We start from the raw sequence: 27,150 nt of genomic DNA on the forward strand, positions 1-27,150 counted from the left end.
TGCTGTTGGTTGTGATAGACGAACATAGTCAGTAGTATATATTCCTTACTCTTAATACATACCACTGACATTAATTCAACTTTATGTGAATAAGATGAAATTGTTATAGCTCCGTATCTGTTTCAGCTGATGCCAGGATTTTAAGTATTGTAGCATTTTTTTCTTTCAATAATAATATAACTTGTCAAGCTGTTTTCATTCTGTAGATAGAAATGTATATATGCTTTGAGTTAAAAAGAAGCGCTGATAGGGTAGGGTGAGGGACTTGAAATAGAAAGATTCATGTTCAAAGAAGAATGCAAAGCTCTATCTCCATTTAATATTTCAGAAAACCCTCCAATTACTTTTGATTGCCATGCATATACCACATTGTTATGTAGGTTTTGCTTTCATAACAGCCTGATCCAAAACCAGAGGTTAGAGGGAATCATCCAGTTAACCCTGGATGATATATAGATGATGTTGTAGGATATATCCAAAAACAAAAATGAAGGCACACCCTTATTACAGTCTTTTTTTGTGAGATACTGAATTCAAAGAAAAAAAACAATAGGTGTTGGTGTCACAGCTGCCATTTTCTGACTCACCTCAGCAGGTGAAAAAAATTTTCTCTGAAGGGGGAACGTTTTCCCTGTAAAGACTATTTTGGCCATGCATATTTTTAAAGTAACCAAAATACAGTTTAGACATTACACACTTCCTACAGTTATGCACAGCTTTTAAAAATGGTTAATAGAGATAATGAAACAGTGTATGTCTCACTCATCTTGATTGTCATTATTTTGCTATATATTAACATTTTCAAATCAGGTCACGCTGGAAAAAAGGATCAGAGAATAAAAGCCAGTAAGTTAACCAGTCAGTCGGTATCCAGGAGGTTATTAGGTTGATCTGCCCTAGAATGTTCTTGCTTAGTTGCTAGTGGTTCTTTTTACAAATTCTCAATAGGGAGCATCAGGACATCCTTGACTCTGGGGTTTGCAGTGGGGAGACAGAGTGGAGAGCTGGTGACTTAATCTAAACAAAGAATGGACTAAATTTTGTGGAAATACCGAGTAGTGTCACGAGTTTGTGTCTGTTTCTGTAAATGGAAATGATGAGGATTTTGAACTTCAGAGGAAAAAGGAAGAGCAGACTACCACAGATATATATTACTTGAAAAGGTCAGAAATGACCAACTGTAAAAACATTTCAGACACAGAGAGACAGACTAGCAGAGCCCATGGGACAGTGAGGCAATTGTGTTCAGTCAAGTGGATGTAGCATTAGCAATAAACAGCATTACGCTGGTTGTTGAGTGCATAGGATCAGCTAATGTTTTAGCTATACTCTCATTAGACAAAGTAACTGGATCACAAATAAACTGTTCAAAGCATTTAGCAGTAGAATCAAGTCACCAAGTGTGTATTTCTGCAGCTCAGCAGTATAAAATGTGAAAGTCACTTAGGCTGTAGAGGAATATGCAAGGAATTGAATTCCCCCTTTATAGGTATGGCTAAGAATAACAGCATGTGTGGAGCAGTTCCAACACATATAAAGTGTGATGAAGTAACTGTACATATAGAAATGTAGTGCAGACATGAGAGGCCTCTTGCTTCCTATATGCTCTGGCTTGGTTATACCTCATCTGCTCTGTTGATCTGAACACGTGTGGTGGAAATCTCTGGGATTTCCAGATCTGTGTCAGCCAAGATGAAGTAGTCCAAATGTATACAAAATCCATTAAGTCCTCCTCTTCTTTTCTAAAAATTACTTTTTCTAAAAATAGCAATTCAACTACTTCCACTGCCTTGCAGGAAAAAGCAGCAGAGCTTGTTAACTACCACCAAGAAAACAATGTATTAACAGGCAGCTTTCAAAGTAGTGAGCCCTAGCAAAAAAAACAAACATTCACCTAGACGAAAATCTTTGTTAACTGTTAATCATAATTAAAATATGTGCGAGTGTTAAATTCTAGGAAAATGCCAAAGAACTTTTAAAGTTTAAAAACAACTACAGAAGGTGTGTTATAATGCCAAGGAAAATCTGAGCTATTTGTTTAAAATAGAAATACACCCACCCATCTCAAAAACTTAAAACTAAGGAATATATAGTTCAAGTCACTCAGAGAAGCACCACAGCTCTGACAACATTAGGTTCTCAGTCTGCAGAGATCCAAAAGTGCAAAAGAAAATTTGTCCAGTGAGTTCAGCACCTGAGAAAAGATTTTTTTTTTTCACTCTGTTGATCTTTATCTTGATTTTAAATCTCATGAGATTCTAGTAATCAATTTAGATATCAATGCTGTGTCCTTTATGTCTATTTATGATAGACTTGGTTTTATATGGCACTTCAGTATTGATTATGTATTAATTAATTTAATTGAAAGCATCAAAAAAAAAAAAAAAATCAAATGTATCCCTCACCAGTGTGGAATTTTCTCTTTTTTAATATCTAGTTTAACAGAAGATTGCAAAATTAATATTGCTTTAGAAATCCTATATTTACAATGGCTGGAATTGTTAGAACTAGCCCATTTTATATTAAATCACAATCTGTTGCCTGCATTTACATAGAGAAACCAGTAGCACTGCTCTTAGTAGTAACTGAACCTGTGTTCTTTTATACACTAAAGGCAAGTTATGAACACTTGGGTGTAAAATTTATTATCATTACCATAGTAATAAAAATCTCCATTTCCACATGAAACACAATCTGTGGGTTACATCTGTTATTGTGTCTGAAGTGGTTTCATTGCTATTATTAAACTAGATTTGAGAGAAGTTTAGAAATGTGATATACGATAAAAAGACTAAGGAAGGTTGATACTGCCCCCTTTATACATCAACTTCTGATAAGATCTTTGCAAAAATGGTATATTTTTTACCTCTGCTCAGTGAATGATCATGAAACAGCACTCTCCATGACTAACATGTAGAACCATTTTACTTGAAAGACCGTTTTCCTTGGTCTATAATGTCAGTGCCTCTGGAAGCCAGGTTTGTTCAGCAACACAAATTATATCTTCCTTTGAAAGATCTGTCTCCTCAGCTTTTTGTGCAACAGGACACTCTGAGCTTTTGCAGGTCAATTGACCTACCATGCTGTAAAATGGTAATAACACTACCCTGTCTAGACTGTTTTGACAAAAAAAAAAAAAAAAAAAAAGTCTTTTCAGGTGTAAGGTGTTCAAATACTTAGAGAACTAGGTTTACACAAGTCATATTAGTAATGAAATTAAACTTGTGCTTCTTTTTTCTGTCTTCAACAGTAGAGAAATGCATGCTAGTGAGAATGAATTAGTCATATCATGCCCTTTACCTGTGCGAATCCATTGAAGAAATTTTACACATTGAATAAACCAATATAATAGAAGGAAACATTTAATGTTTGGTGTACCATTACATGCACACTAAATGTCTCCGATCCCATTACATCTGAGATCAGCAGGACTAAATAGTGAATACTGACAGACTTCATATAAAAAGTAATTTATTTTTCTTCCCTGACAAATGTTAAATCTCATTGGCAGATGCCTTGCTCTTGATAAGAGCTTGCTTGCAATAAGTTCCTTTATATAAAAATTGTCAAATGTAAGCTATAATTTTGACTTTTACTTTTCCTGAAATTCTAGAGTGATTTTTTCTTTTTGCCTGCAGCTTGTTTTTGTTTAAGCATATAAGTGAAGAAAGTAATCTGTTGAATAAATACTAACCGTATTTATATAAATACTGTTATATAAATATTAAATGTTATTATTAATAAATATATAAATGTTATATAAACAAACAAATAAATAAATATATAAATACTAACAGATTCATTTGTCTCTCTGTCCATATATTAAATACGTGCTTATAACATTAAACATTGTTGTTTGCAGGGAGACAAGGAGGCTGCTTTAGGTCTTCAGTTTTCACCACTCTGTGACCGCAAGTCTACTTTGGTAGCTCAATCCCAAATAGGTAATGACAAGTTGTGCTTTTCTTCTTCTTTTATGTGTAGGAGCATATAAAATCACGTGGACCTTTCCTACACCCATTTTGAATCTTAAATGTTCAAAATCCCATCATATAGAAAGTATTTTTTGTACCAATTTGTTCACTGAACTCATGTGCCCTTAAAGCAACAATATACTGGTCTCCAAAGAATATAGGCCTATTACAACACATGTGGTGTGAGGGAGGGATAGGAGAGGGATTTAGCAAAGTACTGGATATGAGCCCAGTTTTTATTGTACACACTTCAGAGTTTGGTAGATAATATCCTCAAACAGGTTGTCTCTTGCTTAAAAACTTGAAGGTCTATCTGTCCTACAATCTGAAAACCTGGTAACATGTTAGATGCATCTCAACTAAAGCTAATTCACACATCAGATATCTGGACTGTAGAGATCTGGTGTGGCATGGTCAAGCCTCCTTGGGCTGACAAGGACCACTGTGTTCTGTTCTCATCAATTCTAATTTCATTTTGGTCAGCAGCAGGCAAAATTCAGCTTCCCATTTTCAGAAATATAGGTCTTGGGTCTCTCTACGCCTATTTCCTTCAGCAATAATAATGTAATAAAAATTGGTAAAGATCACTGAAGCTACCCTAGATGCATACTGCATAGATCAGCATGTCCTACTAACAGCTGTACTTTTTATGAGTGGATACAGAACTGTTGGAGAGATTCTACAGATGAAGGTGTCTTACCCTTGAGTTGAAGCATGTTGTGTTGTCTGATCTTGTTACTTAGAATGTTCTCTATTCGATTTCACTGAGACTTGAAAGGCAATGCACTTGAGCATCACACCTACTGCAGAAAGGAAGATGGATCCTAGGCTGAAGCACTGCTGCTCACCTTTGTGTTCTGTTGCCTGGTTAGAGTATGAAGACTCCTGGAAATCCGTTGCTAGCTCATGTTTTAGATTTTTTTATTTTGTACTTTTTTCCTCTTAAGTGTTCAGTGGTGAATAATGCTTCATTCTCTCACTGTGTCATTCCATACCTTGATGAGCACTTTAAAATGTAAAAGACATTGTTCAGAGCTGACATCTCAGAACTGTGGGATGAATGCTGTCTCCTAGGGATGTTACTTGTTCTCTTCACTGATTTGACAGAACACTCCTACACACTGTGAAATAACACTTTACCTCCACAGAATAATAAACAGCAGTTTGAAGTATTAACTCCTTGGCAAGAAGTGTTGAATGGTAAAAGAGACAGTATGACTTCTAGACCCTCAGCTCAACTGTGCTTCCCTTCTATTCAATAATTAATATTCATTTCAAAATGGTAGGCGTGTTATGCAGTACATAAAATTTACAAAAAAAAAAAAAAAAAAAGGAATGAAAAGCTATAATTACTATTGTCTAGTTATATCTACACAGATTCTTTTTTTTTTTTTTTTTTTTTTTTTTTTAGTTCTGCTTTTTTTCCCCTCAAGATTGTACAACTTGTATCTATTATATTGTTAGGACTACAGTCAGAAAATCAGCCTGATATCAAGAATTTATTTTTAGTTTTGAGAGCTGTGAAAATTTTCTTCTCCTTCAGGTTTCATTGATTTCATAGTAGAACCAACATTTTCTCTTCTTACGGACTCAATGGAGAAAATTGTTATGCCTCTTATAGAGGAAGCATCAAAATCTGAAAGTCCTGCATTTAGGACACCCAGGTATGAATACCTTTTTTTTTTGAACTGAAATAACTAACATAATAACCCGGGTATGAATACACTGTTTTTGTTGTGAACTGACATAACTAACATAATGATGTCTTTCTTAGAATTTTTATAATTATTTTAACAGTTGGAAAAGTAACATAAATAGCTATCCAGTATTGCCACCATGTGGTGCTGTCTTGTATTTGCAGTATGCTATTCCTCCATCGACTGTGGATGATCATGCATAATAAAAGGCAAAAACACAATAATGATTAGAATGCACACTTAAAATATAAGTTTATTTTCTACTGCATCTTTGATAACATTTTTCCTTTGACTATAATCTTTGTAATAGATGAAGTTCTTAGTTCTGTTATCCTTGAGTCTTTTTCAGTATAATTTTAATTAACAGTTCTTTGATTTCTGAGAGACATTTGGAAGTAGAAGTGGTGAAGGCACTTTTTTTTCTGAGTATTTTGTTACAGAATCATTGAATGGTTTGTGTTGGAAAGGACCTTAAAGATCAGCTGGTTCCAATCCCCTTGCTACAGGCAAGGATACCTCGCACTAGACCAGGCTGCCCAGGGCCTCATCCATCTTGGCCTTGAACACTTTGAGGCATGGGGCACTACTTCTCTGGGCAACCTGTTCCAGTACCATTTGAGTAAAGAATTTCTTCCTTATATCTAATCTAAATCTACCCTCTTTTAGTTTAAAGCAATTACACCTTGTTCTATCACCACACTTCCTGATAAAGATGCCATTTTGTTTCTTCACATTCCCATTTTAGTATTATTTCACGTATACATGGAAGGTAAAAATGAATCAATTTAAATTCCACTTGAGTGATTTAAATACACTATTAATGAGATGCAGTTTTGTTGTTGTTGTTTATTTGTTTTTTTTTTTTTTTTTTGCCCATCAAGCTTTTGATTATTGCACCATGATAGAAGATGTCTACAAAATAAAATAGTATGGTGTGATATGATTACCTGTGCAAAGCCAGAATAAATTTTCATTCTAAAATTAAAATTAATCCAGAATTAATTTACATCCTAAAAAAATATTTTTTTTCTTTACCTTTACATGTATTTGCATATTCACATACAAATTACCTGTACACTTGTAAGGTAGCTGCAGTAGTAGCCCGTAAGTGGTGGTTAATGCCATTTTTTAATTATTATTTATTTTAATAAAGTTCTGGATATTTTAATTTTCCATATTATTTTGAAGGGTTGGATTGTATTGCCACTGTACTACACTCTGTTTGGTCTACAGTTGAAAGCATTGTACCTTGAAGAGAAATTTTAGCTGAAGATAAACTCATTTATCTGCCAATGTATTGTCATGTCTTGCTTTTTTCAAATGGGTCAACAAATAGCTATCACGTTTTTCCTGTGAGCCCTCAAAGATACTGATTAAAAACATAGCAAAGAAGGTGCTCCAAAATGGTTACATAAACCTTCTTTCAAGATACAACCTAAAAGTAACGTATTTCCACAACCCCCACTCCACAGCTTTCATGGAGAAAGGTTGGTAAGAATCATTCCCAGGTTACAGCTTCATGAGTTGCAGAAATGTCTTGTATCTTAGGCTTACTTTTTAGGCATATTTTGTTGAGCACTCTTATTTCTATATAGTGATTACCTGTAGGAATTTGACTAAAATGAACTCTTACTGTATTATTAAAAACTACCTTATTGTGTACCTAATTCATACTTTTATTATTTTTTGTGTGTGTTTCCCTTTTGCAGCCTGAATAGTTTGGGAGCAGTAAGCAATGCTGAAACACAAAGACGACACAATTTTAAAACTACAGCAAGTGATGGAGGGACTCACGCAGAAAATTCTCTAGCAACTGTAGACCTAACAAGCTTTAAGAACAACTTGATGCAGATCATTCAAGCAAACAAAGAAAGATGGAAGAAATTAGCAGAAGACGGTATGATATACTAAGGAGGGATGTTTTTATAGTTTACTCCCTACTATCTCTTCTAATTTATTTTATTTATTTTCCCTCTCCCTATAAAAATACATAGTTGTACTGTATTCATTGATTTTATTTCATATTTGTTTAGATGGCCCTGTTTTGTTCTCTCAGGAGGCTTAGAGAGATGCCTAGCCAGCCTATGAGAGGAAATCCTACAGCCCATGTAATAAGGCTCTGTGTTACTCAGTTTATCTTTAGAGGGATGGTTTGAAAAAGTCTATTTTTGCATATTAATGCTAATGCTGACATCTAACTGATGCTGACATCTGCCTTAAATACCAAAGCCAACAATTCAAAGTATGATGTTTTGCTGCATTTGTTAAGAAACATAAAAATGGTACTTTGCTATTAGAAATGCTATTTGTTCTGCACTGTATGGAACAAAATTCTTTATCACAGGTTTCTTGGGACTATGCTGTAGACAATTATTTAAATAACCCAAAATAAAGATTTTGGCAATCACAGATTGTATTAGACTCAAATAAGTCCAAAAGTGACTTTTGATTTGCCAGTTGTTAGTTAATAATAACAAACCTACATCAAACATCTTAGTTCATGAGCCATAACTGAAAATTTTTCTGGGGTTGCAGTTATCTAAGTGAAATGACTGTGATAATTGTTGTGTGAACACAATTTATAACCTTGATCCAGGTTAACTGAATGCCATTTGAGAACATATTGTCTACACAGTCTGTGCTGTTTCCAAGTAAGCACCTAGAACATTTTAGCATAGTGTTTCACTGCTGTGAAGAACTGAACATGATCTGATACTGACTGTCAGGAATGATACATTGGTATGTAGAGCCTTGTCTCTCTCCCCATCATCCAAAGCAGCATCTTTTTTTCTCTCTCATTAAGAGAATATTAAGTAAGAACAAGCTTCCTTACTTATATGGTGATGGTGACTTGAGAGTTAGGCAGAAGTGGCAGCTGAGGAGGAGATGTAATTCATATTGTCACTTCTGCACAAGCAATTTCATATGATCAATTGCCTCTTTTGATATTGTCCAACTAATACTGTGTGGTCAAAAGGACAAAACAGCTAATTTACGATGATCCATGGCTGGCAGGCATGCCATGGCATGGCATGGCATGAACCAGTTAGCTACAGCCTACAGAAATCAAACAGTCCTGGGCTATCTACATCCAACATCCTTCAATGTAGAAGAATGGAGAACTTGCTGTCCGGAAGTTTGCCACTTCCAGTTACATCTACTACTAACAAGCTAGTTTGATTTTGGTACATCAGCATTCTGCTACATTACTCTGGATGTGTACAATGCTATCAAAAGCTAATTTCTTCTTCATTTTCAGTACTTAGTAGTGCTCTATAAATTATATGTCTATATGATAGACTCAGTTAAGTTAAACTGGACTATTAACAGCCATAGAAAAGACAGAGCTTCTCACAGTAAGAGATTTAAGAACTCTTTGAGGATAAATGGTTATAGAGTCATGGTTATAGAGTATACAGTTATAGAGTATACAGTCAATCTTATTGTGAGGCCCAGCAAGATCCAAGAAATCAGGAAGGTTTTTTACAGGGAGAAATAGATTTATTAATGTTCAGGACCTCTATGGACCTTGTTGAGATTTTAATTGTCCAGATTCTAGGATCCCCTTATTTTCCTCCACCACCCGATGAAGGTATTTTCTGAACAGAATTATGGTATTACAGTAGAACATACATTAGGAAAACTGATGGATAAGTGGAGGTATCTGGTGTATACGCTAGACCTTGATGAATGATATCTGTTATGTGTGATTTTGTCTGAATCTGTTTTGCAAAACCTCTGTGAGAACAAGGAAGAGATTTATAGAAAACTGCCCCCATAAAGAGGCCACTTGCAGCAACATCTATAGTTAACTGGATCACAGCATGAAGACCTTCATGGTAGCTGATTAGAATCTAGAGGGACCTTGTGAATAGTGCAAATACTTTTGAGTACAGATTTCTATTTTATTAATACACATATGATAAGTTTTTTTTTTTATATAAAAGCTATGGAGGGATCTTATAGGTTTTGTGAAAGTTAAGATATTTTCCATTCATGTTTTTGCATTGCAATTAATACTTTTACTCCATGTGTGCTGCACACATGGAGTACTCCAAGTGTTGCTGGAAAAGAAGAAGAGAAGTTTTCACTAAATTAATATCTTCTATGGAGCACTATCTAAGGTAGCACATACGTTCCTTGTTACATAATAAAGAAGAAGCAATCTTCCCCCATTGGTTCAGACTAGCAATGTATCTTCTCTGATGTTGTGCCCTGCAAAGACTAAAAATCCTTAATCAGAGTGTGCCAAATTAGCATATAGTAAAGAATGAAAAAATGTTGAACCCTTTCCACTTGAAATTCCTTTCAGATTGCTCTCAAGTTTGACTAAGTTTGTAAGTGAATAGCCTGAGACCTTGAACCTGAGATAATTTGTCTTGTTCTGTCAGGATCATTTGTCTTGTTCTGTCAGGATCTCATGCTAGTTTTTCTGACTGTTGCCGAGAAGCCTTTAGGTTGCTCTGGACATATGTACAAAGCTGTATTTTATTTATATGTTAGTAGGAGCACCTACTGAGGGAAGATACCAGGGATAAATCACTGCCAGGTGGAAAGAATGTTGTTTCTGTCACTATTTCTGGAAAGATAATTTATTACAAACCCTGAAGAGCTGAGTGTGCTGAGAGAGTGACATGTATGAGGACAGCATGCAGTGGTAACAAGCAGGCTAGCTGTTAGCGTAGACCTCCAAACACTTCCTGAACTGACTCTGGCTAACAGTACTTGTGGTTTTAAAAGAACCATCTGCATTCTTGTCCTTAGGTCTGCAAACACCATATGTTGTTCCCAAACCACCAGATTAGATCCCAGACTCAGGAGAAGTTATCCCTATAATACAGTGTAGTAATACAGATGAACAAAAAACAAACAAACAAACAAAAACTAACAATAATCCTTGCAGTCTCCTGAGCATAACCTGGACTTGCTCTATCTTCTCACCTTATCGGAGTAAGGCTACAGGTGGAGCACTGTCTGGGAGGCAGTTCAGTGGAGGCAGTGGGTGCTGAGGTAGATGGTCTGACTCCTGTACTCAGACAGGCCAGAGCAGAAGACCAAGATACACTGGCAGGGTTGTACTCAGGGCAGCTTCCTGGAGATCCAGCAGGTCCAGCTGCTGGTGCTACTGCTCCCTGAAATGGTGCTCTTGAGACTGATGACTCAGAGCAAGCAGCTTGTGCAAGCAGCAAAGTGCCTTATTTTGGGAAAGCCTGTATTAATAAGGAAAGCGCTTATCTACCCAGGCAGCAGTATGAGAGCTTCCTTACCAAAAGGTTCACAAAATAAGATGGCTCCATTTTTCTAAAAAAAAAAAAAAAAAAAAAAAAAAAAAAAAAAAAAGGGCCATGTCTTACATAATTGATGCAGAGTAGCTCAGTCCTCTATAGCCTAAGGGTCCTCAACCTTTCACCACTGGAGAATTAGAGGAATGTTTCTCAGGCCTTTCGGGGAATTATGTTAACAGGGAATTACCATTATGATCAAACATCTGGGATTCTAATTTGAAAGCCTTGATGTTTAATTAATATTCCAAACCCCTAATCATCAGATAATCTGTCTTTGTTCAACACAGTGATAAAGAGACCATTTCTGCTTTTTTTCAACACCTAGTAGTGACGGCTGCTCCTATTTGAATTGTGATAGTTGTAGCAAACTGACAGTAAAATGCTCAGATGACTCTGAAAGGTTGTTACGTTAGGGAAGATATTTGCTTAATGGATTCTAAGGTCTGGGAATTATTGGCCTATTGAAAAACCTGTAAGAAACAACTTGTTGGGAAAGATTTAAGTGTCATATAAGATACTTCATGATGCAGTTATACTTAGAACACAGAAAATTTGCACAGAGGCACAGACAGCTTAGTACACTCACCACATGGTCAGTAAACTGGTCTAGCTGCCCGTTGGATAGGCCCATCATTAAAGCATGCTAACATTGTTCAAATTCAGGATAATATGACCAGCAGTGCTATTCATTCTTCCCAGTGTATGCTTATGTGATGAGTTAATTGCTACAGGACCTGAACAAAAGTTGCATTATTTGTATGGAAAGCAATCAGTGGCAAATTGTCCTCAACACCTTTTGCCTAAGCATAGTGCTGCATGGCTCGAAAAACTATGCAAGGCTCTCACACTGTCTTGTGCTTAATTTTGGATCAGCTTTTTTTTTTTTTTTTTTCTTTTTTTTTCTTTCCCCATGGGCTGCAGCTTTGAATAACAAATGTCTCTTCTGAAAGACCTCAGCATCATACCTGCAGGCCCCCCTCAGGCACTTTCAGTCCTGCATCCTTCCAGTCACAATAACCACAGGGTTCAGCTCCATTTTGTCTGAAAGATTATCTCTGCAGACTCCCTAATAAGATGAGTAAAAGCTGCTGAAATGCAAAAATCTGATGGCATATTAATCTGATTTAGCGGCCACGAGGAGGGGTGGGTGTTAGAAGGACATGTGTGACAGTCACGGAAACTGAGTGACGCTTTGGCACATGAAATCTACCCTAATAGACTGTATTAATCTATTGGAGAAAAATAAATTCAGAGAGCTAACAGAGCCCCATGTAGTACCAGAGACAGTGATTTTAAATGTAGTGCTAAAATGTTTAGATCACAAGCAGTTTTGAGCTAATGCAGAAAAGTGTTAAGAACTGTGGTAAGAGAAATTTTCTGAGGTCTGAGGAAGTACAGTGACTGGTCTGAGCCAAGAGTGGCAGGAAACGTTTAGTATTTGTGGTGTCCGGTAAATCAGACTGAGGAACTGTAACTGAACCCAAGAGCAGGACCTGTTACATGTCCCCCACAACATATACCAGTGGGCAATAAAGCCTTTCCTTACATTCCCTGTATGACATAATGCTGTGGCATCAAGTACCACTGGATTATATGGTTTGCAGTAGTTTTTTATACTTCTAAATCTGTGATGAAATCTGCCTGAGGAACTGAACGTGGAAGGGGTTGGTGACTAGATAACTCTGTGGGTTGCTGTGATCTATTCTTAGGTTTGGAAAAGCCAGCCATGGTTGTTTGGGAACTCTTGGAAATTTCTTTAGAGTCCCAGAGGCACCAGGATCAGTCCTCTTGCTTTCTGCACAGTTTTGATCTTTACTGCTGCTCTCTTCCTCCTCTCTTTAAAATGGCTGATGTGAGAACATGTCTTTTGGGAAGATGCAGTTCCTTCCAGTGTTGTCCTGGGTTAGGTCTTTTGTCCCTACTTTGTGGAGCCTGGTTTTCCAGTAAAAAAGAAAACTGACAAGCCTAGAAATCAAAGTCTTGTAGTAATATATAAAAGGAGTCCATAACATCAAGTAGCATTTTTACTTAAAAAATCCTCAAATCATTTCATTCTTAGTGAAGCCGAAAAGCCTTCCTCTCTAATTCAGTAGTTTGCTAATTCTTAATGCTTCAATGTCATTGCAACTTTCCATACGGGTAAATTATTATAGCTTATTTTCAATAGAGCAATACAAATACTGATGTGATTCAACAGACGTTAGCTTTACTGGGGTATGGTGCTCTGGCAGTAGCTGCCGTTAACTGATTCTTGGTGTTCCACTTACACATGGCTTTTGTGTTTTTCCTCTCCACTCTTGGTAAGTCAGCACGTGCTAAAGCAGTGCAGTCACTGGAGACAGAAGAGTCTCATTTAAGCCCTCTACTGTACAGATGATGGTAGCTGAAAGATCTGTTTCTTATTACAGAAAGTCCAGGAAAAGAATGTCAATGGACAGACGGAGAAGTAAAAGAGAAAGTCCCAAAATGTAGAAAAGCTTCTTCACCACCTAGTAAACCTTATCCTGAAAATGTTGCTGTGCACACAGGCAGTAACACAGCTGAGCCAGTGGACATCAGTGCTGCAGCTGGTCATGCAGCCTCACCAGGGCTTGAGCAGCAGCAGAGCTGTGATACTCTGGAGACCACGGGGTCCTGCAGTAACTCCCAGAGGCACAGTGCTAGCCAGAGATGTATGACAGTTCTGATGGTTTATGAAAATTTTGATCCTTCCCTAGACTGACAAGAATTCAGCACTCCAACGCACTCCAACGAACAATAGGTAACCGTATGTCAAATTTTTATGACAAAATAAAGCTTCCAGCCATGTTCATTGCTGGCACTGGGAAACATCATGAGGACTGAGCCTATTATTGCATTTCTGTAATAAGAAATCGGTGAGAATCCTACTACATTCTCATAAATAAAAACACAGTACAAGGTACTTTTATTGAGAAAAGGTTAGGATGTTTAGAGGGTTTATTTATTTAAAAAATCTCAAAGCGACTAAAAGGTCACATTCATCCAACCAAAGCAAGAAGTGAGGATCTCAGCTGCTCTGCAGCACTCGCAGCTACCTACACTTTCCTGTTCAGCTGTGAAACTATACAAGGAGGGCTCATAATCAACAAGAACAATATTTATTTAAAGAACCTGCTTCAATTTTTAGACATTTATCAGTCAAAAAAAAAAGAAGGTGACATAACAAAAAACTAGTAGAATTTGGTCAAAGAGGGAAAGAAGACACCTTCAGTAGTTAACACATTTTCTGTAGATGCAAAAAAAAAAAAACAATAAACAAACAAACAAAAAAAACAACCAAACAAACAAAAATGCGCAACCAAACAAAACCCCACAAAAGCTGAAACTACTGAGTAGCAGAATTTTTCAAGTATTCTGAAACCTGGCTATTGTATCACAACTCCTGCCAGTTTTCCAAACAACGGAATGCATGACAATTATTTTGCCAACATCCCAGCCTAAACACATGAGAAGAAAGATACCACTTATACCATGTTTATTTATCAGATGACATTATTTCTTCTCATGAAAGATAGTGATTTAAGGCAGGAGTTCAGAAATGGCAGAGAAGTACTGAAGAGAGGGATATGACTGAGCCATCCCTAACATACCTGTTAGGAGAACGTTTTACAAACTTGAAGAAATTTTGCTGAATAACACTTGGGTTCTTGTAAAGAAAGCAAAACCAAACAATTGAAAATATGTAAATAAGCCTGGCTCCAGGCACTCTAACCAAGTTAAAAAAGGGTGAGCAAAAATGGTTGCAAAAATAATGCCTGCCCTGAGTTCACTGTAAAGCACACTTTTGCCTGCCTTTATCTGAATGGGTGTGATATTGTTAAGATGCTCAGTGTCCAAAAAAGAGATGTGTGTTTTCTGGAAGGTGGTGTGGTTTAAGCCAGCAGGATTATTCAACAGCCTGCTACTACCACTTTTGTAGTAGTAGTTGGTGGCTGTTCTAGAATATGAATGAGAAAGGGAAGGTGAATGGGAAGGTGTCCAGCCATGTCCTCAACTGAGATGGGGTCCCTGTGGAGATAAGGTAAAGAGTGTACTTGCTAATAGGTTTCATAAGTATTTACCTGAGGTACAAGAATGACACTAATACAAATACTGGATTAGGCTTGTGGTTGTGTAACATGAGCATATGCTATATACAAACTGAAAAAAAAAAACACAACATAAACAACCTTAGACCAGCCCTTGGAGTTGACAAACAAAAAAAGGGTTGCAAAACACAATCTTGAGAGCAACCAAATCAACATTGTGCTGGCAAGTATTAAATTAATATAATGCTTATAACAAATTATAAACAAATTTGTTCTTACACACTCTGGTCAGATCTGTTGTCATCTCAACCAGTTGTGCCCACACAGGGGACCAAAGGACTGTTGCAGTTTAACCCTGCAGGCAGCTCAGCACCATACAGCCATTCGCTTTCTCTCCCTGCATCCAGTGGGATGGGGGACAGAACTGAAAAGTGCAAGAGCTTGTGGGCTGATATAAGGACAGTTTAATAAGAAAGAAAGAAGGAAAAAAAATAAAAACCAACAACAACAGCAATAAAATCATCAATAACAACAACAACATAAACAAAGAAAGTGATGTAAATCAGTTTCTTAGGACAAAAGCCTTAGGTAGGTAGATTATATAACAAATGACAGATGCTTTAATTAACATATCTGGATTGAACAACACATTTACAAGTCGTGCATACTTATTTCTTAATGTCTTTAGCCCAACCAGTTCTTTTTAGGAGCTGTACTCAAGGGTGTAGAAAAAAGAGTAATTGTCCAAGTTTCAGAAGTTCAAAACAAGTCTAAATTCCATAGAAAAACTGTCTTTTGAAATTGCTCAAATTTGAAACTTCTTGAGTTTCTTAAAAGTATCCTAGAATGTATAAGAACTTAAAAGGGAAGGAAATTATTTAAATACTCTATGCTTCTGCACCTCACCTCAGGTTTGGAAGTCTTCCTTTACATCTGAATTTCATAGGCCAAATTATACCTCAAAGTGACATTTCTTTGGATTCAGGAAAATGATGTTAGAGATGCCAAATGGATGCCAAATGCTGACTGTGGTGGAAATGTGATTGCAGACTGAGATGCAGAAATATTACTCCCCCTAAGTCATCAAGTTCAATCACTTTAGGTCTGGATTTGAACTGGTCACTCGTGACCAAAACTTACTTCCAGAGACTTGCCTATTGAAGAAAATAAGTATCCAAATGCTTGGTTTACTTCTGTAAGACTGTAAGCACATCCAAGTCAGTAATTTTATGCCATGACATGCGGCTATTTTGTGAAGGTGTTGTTCAAACTGCAATGCTTTCACTTTTTAAATTGGTAGTATTTTGTATCTTCTGTATTAGCATATGGATTCTAAAACCTGAATTTATGAAATTAATTCTAATAACAAGATAAATAGTGCCTTCATGAACATGTACAGGTTATTTGTATCAGACTTTTCAGTCTGTGTCACAAGATTTTCATTCTCAGTTTTGTTTCATCTTCTGGTTTGTCCTGGTGCTTCCTGCTTCCTCTGTGCTGTTCTGCTCTGTCTCCTTTCACTCTGGGCCATTTCGTTTGTACTTATCTCCAAGTTTCTGCAACACAGCATGGAATAGAGCATTCCATTAGTTGTTTGTTTGTTTGTTTGTTTGTTTCTATAGCTTCTCTCCCCTGAAGCACTATTTTCCCCATATTTCCTCCTTCCTATTCTGTATCTGCCACTAGCCATAATAGCAGCAGAACTGGACTGCATGTATATAGCCTTCTGATTTTATTTTATTTTTTTTTCCCAGCCAAAATTCTGTGTAGCTGCCTTAGACTTTTCCAGCCTGGGAAGCCAACTTCCTTTAGGGCTTCCTTTCAGTTCTGACACCTGCCCCTTCCTGGCAAGGTGTTCCCCTCCATGCCCTTTCTCTATTGCAGAACTGATGAGCTCTGCCCCTTCCAGTCCTGTTGAGGTGAGTACCACTGCTGGTGCTTCAGCATGGAGTCCTCCTACTCCCATCCTTCAGCTTACAGTGTGTTTGCTGCTGTTGCCTCCAAATAAAAATGTCAAATTGGAGGTTAAACTGGAAAGTAGACCACTATGGTTCAGTTGCAATAGTGTAATCAGGACCAGAATCTGACCCTTATTCAACACACCGATGCACGTCTTCATGCAGAAAGTTTATGTTCACAGTGTTCCCATATGCAACTCAGTCCCTACTCTGAAATCAAACTGTGGCATGTCCTTCATATCTAATTCACATATTTTGTTCCCTCTTTGTAGAACTTGTGAGAAATGTTGATGAACAGAAAAAAGACCAGAGCAGAAATTCCACAGATGCACAGTTACAGGAAGAGACAAGAAGCATACAAAATGAGAGTAGTCAGGGAAGCGATGGTACAACCTGTCCTACCAGATCCATCGTCCTACAAGTAGTCACTTCCGACACTTCTCTGAGTGATGAATCCAACTCAGAAAAATGCACTAACTCTGATCCGAACCAGAAAGATCTCACCGATGCCCAGCAAGAAACACAGAATACAGACCCACTGAATGGTAATACTTCTTCACAAAGCACCAGTCAATCTAATGAAGCTGTCCAGGGCGAAGCTGCAGCAGTGTCTGGTATCTCCCTGTCAAACACTGACAGTAGTGAAATATCAAAACAAGGTGTTGTAAAACCTCCTGCATAAGAAAGTTGCTTCAGGCAATGTAGAAGCAATAGTGTCCTAAAACCATCAAATAAAAGAGCTTTGATATAAGCAAGTATAATCTGCTTGATATTAGTTATTTGGTATCTTGTAGAAAGTCCTTCACATAAAATACCAAGACTTTTAGTTGAACTGCAAGGGTGATTTTAAAATAATCTATAGATGCGTATCTGTAATTAAATATGCTTCCTTACTGAAGAATGAAGTAAACTTTCAAAATAGAACTATCTAACATTTTGTAATCATTGTGCTATTAAAATGCACAACCTTAGATTAGGCACCTAATATGACTACTATGTTGTAAAGTACATCCTTTGTACTAAATACAATGTGAATTTTGATCTAACTTTGATCAATTTATGTAGATGCTATTTCCTAACAGTAGTAGGCCCGGGACTGGGTCATGCTCTTAATACAAAAGATCAGTCTCCTGGCTGTAGTTTCCAGGACAGGCAGAACAGCCAAAAAATCCTATAATGTCAGAATACTTTTTTGGGAATGTATTTTATCACAAGCTGACTGTGGTTTAGTATCTGATGATTTTAAAACGTTACCAAGTTGAAGATGACCAAGCATTATGAATAGATGTTAGCAATGTAAATGAAAGACATAGTGCATTTTTATTTTATTTTCATACGGTCTGAATTTTCTTATTGTTAGAATAAATCTGAGGTATTAGGGTAACCGGAATAATCAAAACATATAATGGCATTTGTTTTCTTCGCTTCTAATTAAAATGTTAAATTCATTAATACTTTTTTGACAGTGGGCCTTGAAATATTGTGCCAGAAGTACGGCATTGCCTGAGCAACAGCACTGAAGTGCTTATGAAGCTTAGCTTAGACATAAATATATAACTTGGCGTATTTCTAAAAAATCTTTTTTATGGAGAACTCCCACTTATTCTGGAGTCCAACATTCTACCCAATTTCAGTGCACCCATGGTTTTGTTGTTGACAGATTTTAATTTTTATTTTTCCACCAGCAATAACAGATAGTTAATTTAGGGTCCTAAATCAAAATATTTACACTAAAATTAATTCCACAGCATCTAATAATTGACGTTTTTGTCTTTGACATGCATTTTTTGTACCACTTTTTCTGTTAACGTCCAATTTGAAATTTAAGTACCTTAGAAAAGTTTCCCATTTCCTGGGTGAGGAAGACAGTAGGAAAAATTACACCTGTTGTATTTCAAGCTGTAAAGAAGGCCATTGTGGTGTAGCTGTCCCTGAGTGTCAGTAGATGATTTATGAACGTAAATGTTGTTTGTGAAATCAGATACGACTTGGCATGCAATTTTTGCACTCTGTTGCCTTGTGAATCTTTAAAATCCACCTTTCATATGAGAGTAGAGGTTTCTTACTTTGGAAAAAAAAGCTAATCTTTTTCTGAGGAATTCATTTGCCAAGGCATGAAATTTGCTACAGAAGGCCTTATATCTTAATACTTCAATCTGCAAAATTTATAAAAAGGGTAGGAAGTGATCAAGTTTGTAATAGTTTATTTCCAGTGACAAATGTCATCTAGAAGGTATATTTTTTTCTTGAAGATGGTAAAAAAGATTAATAACAGGATTTCCACCAATCCAAGGAGGATTCTTCTCTTGAGATGTCAATAGTCAAACACAGTTCAGATGAATAATGGTGCAGAAATAAGAGAGAGATCCAAATGTTTTCTGGAAATAAATAGTACTGGTAGGGTCCTGAATGAAAAAACAAAGCTTATACAAGGACAGCACTCAGCCCTTGCGTCTCTAAAGAGGCAGCAGTACCTAAACCATGGAACGATAACAAGTCACGGAAAAAGGGGAGATATATCAGGAGACATGATGCATCAAGTGATCCAGCACACAGTAGGAGAAGCAGAAAATTATTTTTCAAGGCAACTCCAGAGGCTGAGCTATGGGCCAACGCATGCTTATTGGTATTCACCAACTTATGCCTGAGCCATGATGGATTTTCTAGCTGATTGACACAGAAAGTTTTGGTATAATAATGCACACTTCTCTACTGAAACTAAACATCTGTACCGGAAAGATCTAAACTGCTGCATACTTTGGAAGTGAAATGGAACTGAAAGGATCTTTTCTCCAAACTGCTCTGTACTATATGCTGTGCCTTTTCCTCCTGGTGAAAATATGTGAGAAGCACAGGCTTCATGCTGTTGATAGAACATGCACCCTGCTATGGCACATTCTGAAAAGTTCTTCAAAATACTTTGGAAACTATTCATCTGCTACAGTTTGTTAATGAATGCAGTCATCAGTTCTTGCTGCTGTCACGGGGAATGACACTGTTATTCAGCAAACGTATGCATTCCCAGTTTGTTGCATCTTGCATTCCAGAATAGTGGCTTTTCACCTGTTTAGACCTGGGAAACCTTAACATTTTTCCAGTGGAAATGCACATCCCTAGTCAGGCAACTTATGCCTACAGAATATAAGACAGCATTTTTTTTAGTCTCATGAACCTTTTGTGGACTCTGTCACAAGTAATTCCTGGTCCCTCCCGTCAGAAAACCACAGGATGAGTCTGGATTTCTCTTTTGCTTGAAGATTTACACTATCACAAATATTTAATTGAGAACTACAATGGATAGAATAAGGAAATTGATTAGGTTTTGTTTTTAAAGGCATCTGTTATTTGAAGGCCTTTTCAGTTGTCATTTTATGTAGCAGACACTTCTACAAAACTTCTGTTCTTTCCAGTATGTTGAATTGACTCTCAGCCATCTCCTTCAGAAATTATTTGTGTTCACATGCCAGCATAGATAAATCACAGGAAAGTGGAGAGCTTGATGTTTTGCCTGGTTTCTGTAGCATACCAATGTCAGTCTAGTACTCTCTGAACAAGCTCTTCCAGATATTCCACAGATTGAGGGTACAATGTTTAATATTAAATTTACTTATCTGAAGTCATTTGATATTACATTGCCCTTGCCCATCTCCACTGAGCCTTCTTCCATTGTTAGGGCTTATTGGTCACAGTGTCATTTATGTTTCATTTTTATTTCATCAAATAGGTTTATTTATATTTTAATAACATTTGATTCTTGCATTGTCCCTATTTTCTCAATATTTAAATCTGTCATAGAAAGCTATTTTGAATACTTTCTGGTCTTTTGAAATGACTTACAGAGCAACTATGTCATCATATTCTTAGAACTTTATTTCCTAAGGACAGATGATCAGCCATATTACTATTTCAGTAAGAAAGTTGACTATATACTATTTAAATATGATATTTTAAGTCAGCAGAAACTCTTTCACAGAATTTCCCATTTAACATATTTTTCACAAATTGATGGCATATTAAAATATCTTGTCAAGTGCAAATGATGAAACAGAGGAACATTTGTATATACTAAATATATATCTTATCTCAAATTGCTTCTGGTTTTCCTGGACGGAACATATTTCTCACTACATGAAAAAAAAAAAAAAAAGTGATTTAATTGAAACTGTATTTTCTAATGGAAAATACTGAATTAATTAAAACACTTAGTGTTTTTTTTTAGTTCAAGAAAAAAGTGAGAATTTGTTGTTACATATGAGAAATATTTTACATGTATATTTAGAAAATCTTCTTAAAGTAAAAATAAGATTACAAATAAGAAACTGGTGTTGCAACTTGTACACAACATTCTTCACTAATTCATAATTTAAAAATAACTAAGTTTAAAAAATATGTTTTGCAATAGCTCTGATGATTTTGCAGGAGACTCAGGGTGGATGACAACTGAAGAGTAATGACTGGCTTTTGAGTGCTGACCATTAGGACTGAGAGTCTCACTGCAGTCTTGGCTGCAACACATTTATTCTAAGAGTCTGGTACTGTCCAGAATGACGGAATCATTAGCATAAGGTAGTATTTGTGCATGGAATTGGGTATATCAAAGGAAAACAATAGTGCAAGTGCCCTCTCCAAACTTTATATAAATTCTTAAGTCTCACAGGAAGTATGAACATAGAGTGTACCATGCCATCATAATTAACTATGTTTGTTTTCTCTTTAAGATATTTTCTCCATGGGAATAAACAAAGGCTGGGGAAAAATAATACAGAACAGTCAGGAAGAGTAAAAATCCAAAATAAGAAATACAGCAGTGTATGTTTCCATGTATGAATAAATGCAGATAGAAATGAGAACAGACTGTTGAGAAAGAGAGAAGCTAACTGTGGATACCAGGAATCTAAGAATTAAAGAATATATATATATATATATATATATATATGTATACACATATATATATATACACATATATATATATATATGTATACACACACATATATATATACTTACATATATGTATATATGCATATTCCTTCTAGATTCAGCCTTGACTAGGAATGGCCATTATTTTTCAATTTTATTTTATGTATCTCATCTACTGTTCCTCCATGTGGAGTAACAAGTATTTTTCTATTACTTTTCCTCTGCTAATGGCCAGCAGACTCACACAGGACACTTTTTTAACCAAGGCAATTTTCAGCAGAATGCTTCACTTGCAAGCAAGAAGGTAGAATACATAAGACATTGTTTTCATTATTTTATTTATTTATTTATTTATTTTGGCTTGGTTTCCGAATTAGAGTATTTTAATCATTTTAAGGAGCACTATATATTTATCAGGGCATTATTAACACTCTCCGTACAAAATCTTTCTACATCTGAACTTTCTGCCAGCCCTGTACTAAGGATGGGGGCAGCAGGCTAAAGAAGTGCCCAAAGTGCTTGCTGACTCACCCTGGGTGGAGAAGCAAGTTCCAGGGTGCTCTGAGGCTGGGAGAGAGACCTGAAAGTAGGTAAGGAGAAAAGCAACGTAGTTACTCAGAGTTAATTTCATAAGTTAGCTGTCATTGTCCTTTATAAAAAACAGAAAACTAACTCTCAGCATTCTGTAGGAAAGAAATTGCAATATAACAGGGATGGAAAACAAAGGTAATCACAGGGGAAGATGATCTGCCTTCCTGGAAACTGTCACCGAATTGTTAGGCATGCTATGAGAGGGTTCTCTGATAAAAAAAAAAAAAAAAAAAAAAAAAAAAAAAAAAGAGAGAGAGAGAGAGAAAAGGGATTGTTTTACCCTCCTTGTATGACATCTCTTTCTAGGGTTAGTTCTCATACGCCATCACATTTTATTACCAGGTTTTGTTCTGCCCCACGTCCTGGTCAGTGCAAAGGGAGAACCGGGCACTGTTAGGAGAGCTTGGCTTGGGACTGAACACTGCTTTCCTCTGAAGCACCTCTGTCCTTTCCACAATCTCACTGTCATTTAATTGAATGTTACAAGATTAAGTGGAACTATTATAAGGTGATTTTTTTTTTTTTTAAGTGATGATCTTCCTTTTCTCCTGAGTGATTTATTAATTAGAAAATTCATTTAAAAACTGCTTATGTTTTATTAAACAACTCCGTGTTTCAATGATTTATAATGGCTAATTGGCATGCTTTTAACTTTTCACTCATGATGATAGCCACATTAATCCTTAATGTCAAAATGTAAAGGAGACAATAAATCTCTGATAAAACAGATTACCAGTAACTCTGTCCCATGTGACAGTAGAGGACTATCCAGTCACAGTGAGTTATAGAAAGCATGCAGAGCCTTCAGCAGTCACTGTCTGAGAGCCTCTGGAGGATAGCCAGGTAAAACAGCACAAACCCACACCAACAACATGTCAGTTTAATTTACGGCCATGTGGGTGGCATCAAGTTATCATCCATGCCATGCAAGTGCTGGTGGCGGCTCAGTCTTGTGGCAGCCCCATGGTGCTCAACTGTGTTTTACTGTGCCGGGTGGAACCCTTCCTGTCCGTGCAGAGCAGGTGCAGATCACAGCTCCGTGTGCTGCTCATGGCACTCCCCGTGTGTGGCTAAACAGCACTGCAGGGCTTCGGGGCCTGGCCTGGCAGAAGCAGCTGTGCTTGTGCCGGGGAGGAGGACAGAGGGAAGGCGATATTAAAAAATCAAGCTATGTGCTAATAAAAAGAATACGGTTTATGAGATAAAAGCTGTTAGTGACCATTTGAAGGTTGTTATAAAATTGGCACACTGACACAAAGAATGTTATGTATGGGTTAGAGTTCATTGTTTTGTTTCTATGAAGATTAATACATTTTCATTTACTTTAATACATTTTTGTTTCAATGAAGATCCACAGTTCCTGTTTCACAAGGCCTTCACAGAACACTCTCACTCCTAAAACCATGCTAATCAGTCGAAGTCAAGTATGAAAATTAAATATTTAGAGCAATAGATTGTGCTTTCATACCCCTCCCCCCCCCCCCTTTTTTTTTACAGATAATAATAAAAGTTTTGCTGAATCTCTCCAAAAATAACTGCAGGCAGGAAGATCTGGAGAAATTTTATATTTTTTTTTAATTCATTTTACTTCATTTTATAAGGCTTCAAAATCCTTTAGAGACCTGGCTGTCTATCAGCCATGCACACTACATTAACATAAGAAAAATGAGGGGAAGAACACTAGTTACAGAGCAGGCAGCATCCTGGCAATGAAAACATTGGTAAAAACCAGTAACAAAATTCTCTCGTTTACTGTGATGCTATGTCACAGCTATTCCCCGTGCTATTCCCCATGCTATTTCCACATGCTTATTCGCATGAGCTCCCATTCCTCTCTTCTCTCTCTCTTTTCTAAACTCTGAGCCTCTTCAGCTTTGACTCACTGTCTTTCAATTTTCCATTTGAATTGCACATCAACTGCTTTCCCTTTCAGCAACTCATGCCTTTGGGTTTTGTCTTTCAAAAGTCTTCCCCAACCTGTATTTATATTTCTGTAGCTTTTCCCCTTCTCCCAGCTCACCTTTGCTACTTTTGAGACTCTGTGCTTTTCCTTTTTCACATTTTCAGTTCAGCATTACTAATCACTGGTGGGACCACTCCATTCATTGGTTAAAGCTGAGAAGTTACCATACAGCTAGTATATAATACTGTAAGGTTGTTGCATTTCCCCCATAGCTACTATCCAAAACCAGTTTGTAATTTTCCCAGCTGTACTCATTCAAAATCACTCAAGGAATAGTTTAAGCAAGAACTCAGTATTATGATTAGAAGTTTGAGATCTGTATTGCATCACTTAGTTTGAAAACTACTCTTGTCACTTGATATCATTTCTCCTATCTGATTGAACTAATTGAATTTTTAAAACTTGACATTGACATCTTCCACTAAGTGAAACTTGCCCCTATTTTTAATGCCTACATCGAAGAGGATTTAAACAGCACATCTCTGCAGATGGTGAATTTTGACTTTCAGTAAGTTGGAAGGTTAAAAACAAAAAACACTTCATTACTGCTTGTGTAAATGTTGTATTTTTGTTTCATGGTGTGTGGTCTATCACTTTCATTCTATCTTTTGCCTTTTGGATAAACCACAATGATCAGTTAAGTCACTCCTATATTTATTTTAGTAAGAAAGAAGTTAAAGAAAGCCATGATGGAACCCTCACTTTAACCTTCAGATAGAAAAGGGAGGAGCATTTCTGCTTGTCTAAGGCTGTGCAAGTGCTATTTATTTGGTTTACTTCCTTGCTTGATTTCCCAATAACATTTTTTTCTTCTTCCAGGTGAGCCTATACACTGTAAGAAATCAGAAGATATAGTAAAAGCCACTGAGCAAAAACAAGCACTGGTACACAACTAGATTTCCTGTTTCTTAAAAGCTTCTGACATTTCAGGCAGGACAGGTAATTTTGACATTTATTTCCTATAAAGAGGAGAGTTTTATATGATAAGGATTCACTTATTGTTATTATTATCCTCTTTGGTCTACTTCTGTTGTGGTTTTATTACAAAATTTTGAAACTGGTATGTGCTATAGCCTGCTTTCTATTTCCCTTTAAAAGTTATTCAATACAATGGAAGGGAAACCCAATTCTGTTACGTTTCTGAATTTTTAATGCGAGACTAAATAAACATGCAATAATAAATCCTTGATTCAATTATATTAAATACTGGTAGTGATAGTAGTTAAAGGCCTATTGTTTACAAATTTTCATTTGAACCCTGTTGCAGGAGAAAAGAAGAACACTGTCTGTTCCTGCACCTGTGCTCTCAGAGGCTGTTATCTGTCATCTTATTCTTGGATCATCCTGTTTCTGTGGAGAGTGATTGGACAAAATGATCAAAAGTGTAAAACATTAAAACCTGAGCTGGTAACTCAAGGCACTTAACAACTCTCAGAATTTCAGTTGTATTTGTTGTTGTTATTTCCTCTTCTTTTCTGCTTTCTTAAACTAGCCAAAATAATTTTTTCAGCCAAAGTTGAACCTCGCTGTGTTGTATCACTGACACCAGACATTTCCAATTAGTCATGAGACATGTGAAAACATGGCAATCATCATCTGCACTGGATTGCTGTTACATGTCACTGCTACTGGTGTCCAATAGAAGTGGAAAGTCAAAATGAGATGTTGCTATAGACACTTGTTCATGCAACCATGCTGCATGCAACGTTGAAGTTCTACTCGTTAGCTTCCTTTAAATATCTGGAATTAAAAATATGTAAACTGTGTGGGAAGTTCTAGAGTTGTACAGATGAGCCTGTGTGAATGATGACTCTTTCCCTTTGCGGTGGCTGCCATATGGAGAGAAATGGTGTTTAAGAAATCAGTATTTGAAAACCTCTTTAAAATTAATTGAATAGCATCCAGTATTATGATTAAAACATTCTCAGTGCAACAGTGTTTTCTCAGATGTCACAGCAGTGGTGTCAGCCCTACCGTGAAGCTGGTGCTTATTGTTCTGTAGGCGGAAGAGACTGCTACATGAATACATGGAAATTGCTTTGTTCCAGCAGAGTTCTGCCTCTCAGGCAGAACTGGAAGGTGGCACTAAGACCTTATATCATGGTTTTTCTCAAATGCAAAGCTAATGACAAGAATGCAACAAAGTCCTTCCTTGCCTTGTTTCATTAAAAGAAAACACCAGAGCATCTTTCTCTGAGAGGCAGCAAAAGCGGAGCATGCAGGCGGTTACCTCTGCAAGAAGTCTCAGGATGAGCCATCCAGCCCCAGCTGTGCCCAGAAAGAGACTCCATGTTCATCTCTGCTTCCCTCAAGCTGCACAGGCCCCTTGGCTTGCCCCTTGGCCTCATGCAGCTCGCCAACAACCTTGTTGCAACAACTGCTGCAGCCTACCAGGAATCCTCCACCCCCCTCTTCAGGTTGTATGCTCGTGGGTGTGTTGGGTCACTGCATTCCCCATTCCCCTTTTTGGACCCCGTGGTTATTACCTCACTGACCAAAAAGTCTGCAATCAGCCATGGTCCACTCTGAAGACGACTCGTGGGGGCAGTGGCTCTCCCCTCTATGCAGAGGCCTGTGTACTACTCACCTGCTGCTTCAGGGATCTAACCAGAGCTCAAGCATAACATAGGCACCAGGCTCAGCCTCAATACGGACACGTTATGTCCCAATTGAAGAAGGAATAGTAAACCAATCACCCCGTACTGAGGGAAGCGTA

General features: G+C 37.0%; 1 protein-coding gene across 1 annotated transcript in view; it reads left to right on the forward strand.

The window, feature by feature from the left end:
* PDE1A (phosphodiesterase 1A) overlaps positions 1–26,831 on the forward strand; it is a 146,603-nt gene extending 119,772 nt beyond the window's left edge. The window contains exons 11-16 of the mRNA XM_032190666.1: positions 3,863–3,944; positions 5,518–5,638; positions 7,381–7,568; positions 17,236–17,508; positions 25,254–25,373; positions 25,702–26,831. Coding sequence (XP_032046557.1) covers positions 3,863–3,944; positions 5,518–5,638; positions 7,381–7,568; positions 17,236–17,508; positions 25,254–25,330 — 741 coding nt within the window. The 3' untranslated portion in view covers positions 25,331–25,373; positions 25,702–26,831. The remainder of the gene's footprint in view (positions 1–3,862; positions 3,945–5,517; positions 5,639–7,380; positions 7,569–17,235; positions 17,509–25,253; positions 25,374–25,701) is intronic.
* Positions 26,832–27,150: the final 319 nt, after the last annotated feature.

This window comes from Aythya fuligula, chromosome 6, assembly GCF_009819795.1.
Source record: "Aythya fuligula isolate bAytFul2 chromosome 6, bAytFul2.pri, whole genome shotgun sequence".
NCBI classification, from domain to species: Eukaryota; Metazoa; Chordata; class Aves; order Anseriformes; family Anatidae; genus Aythya; species Aythya fuligula.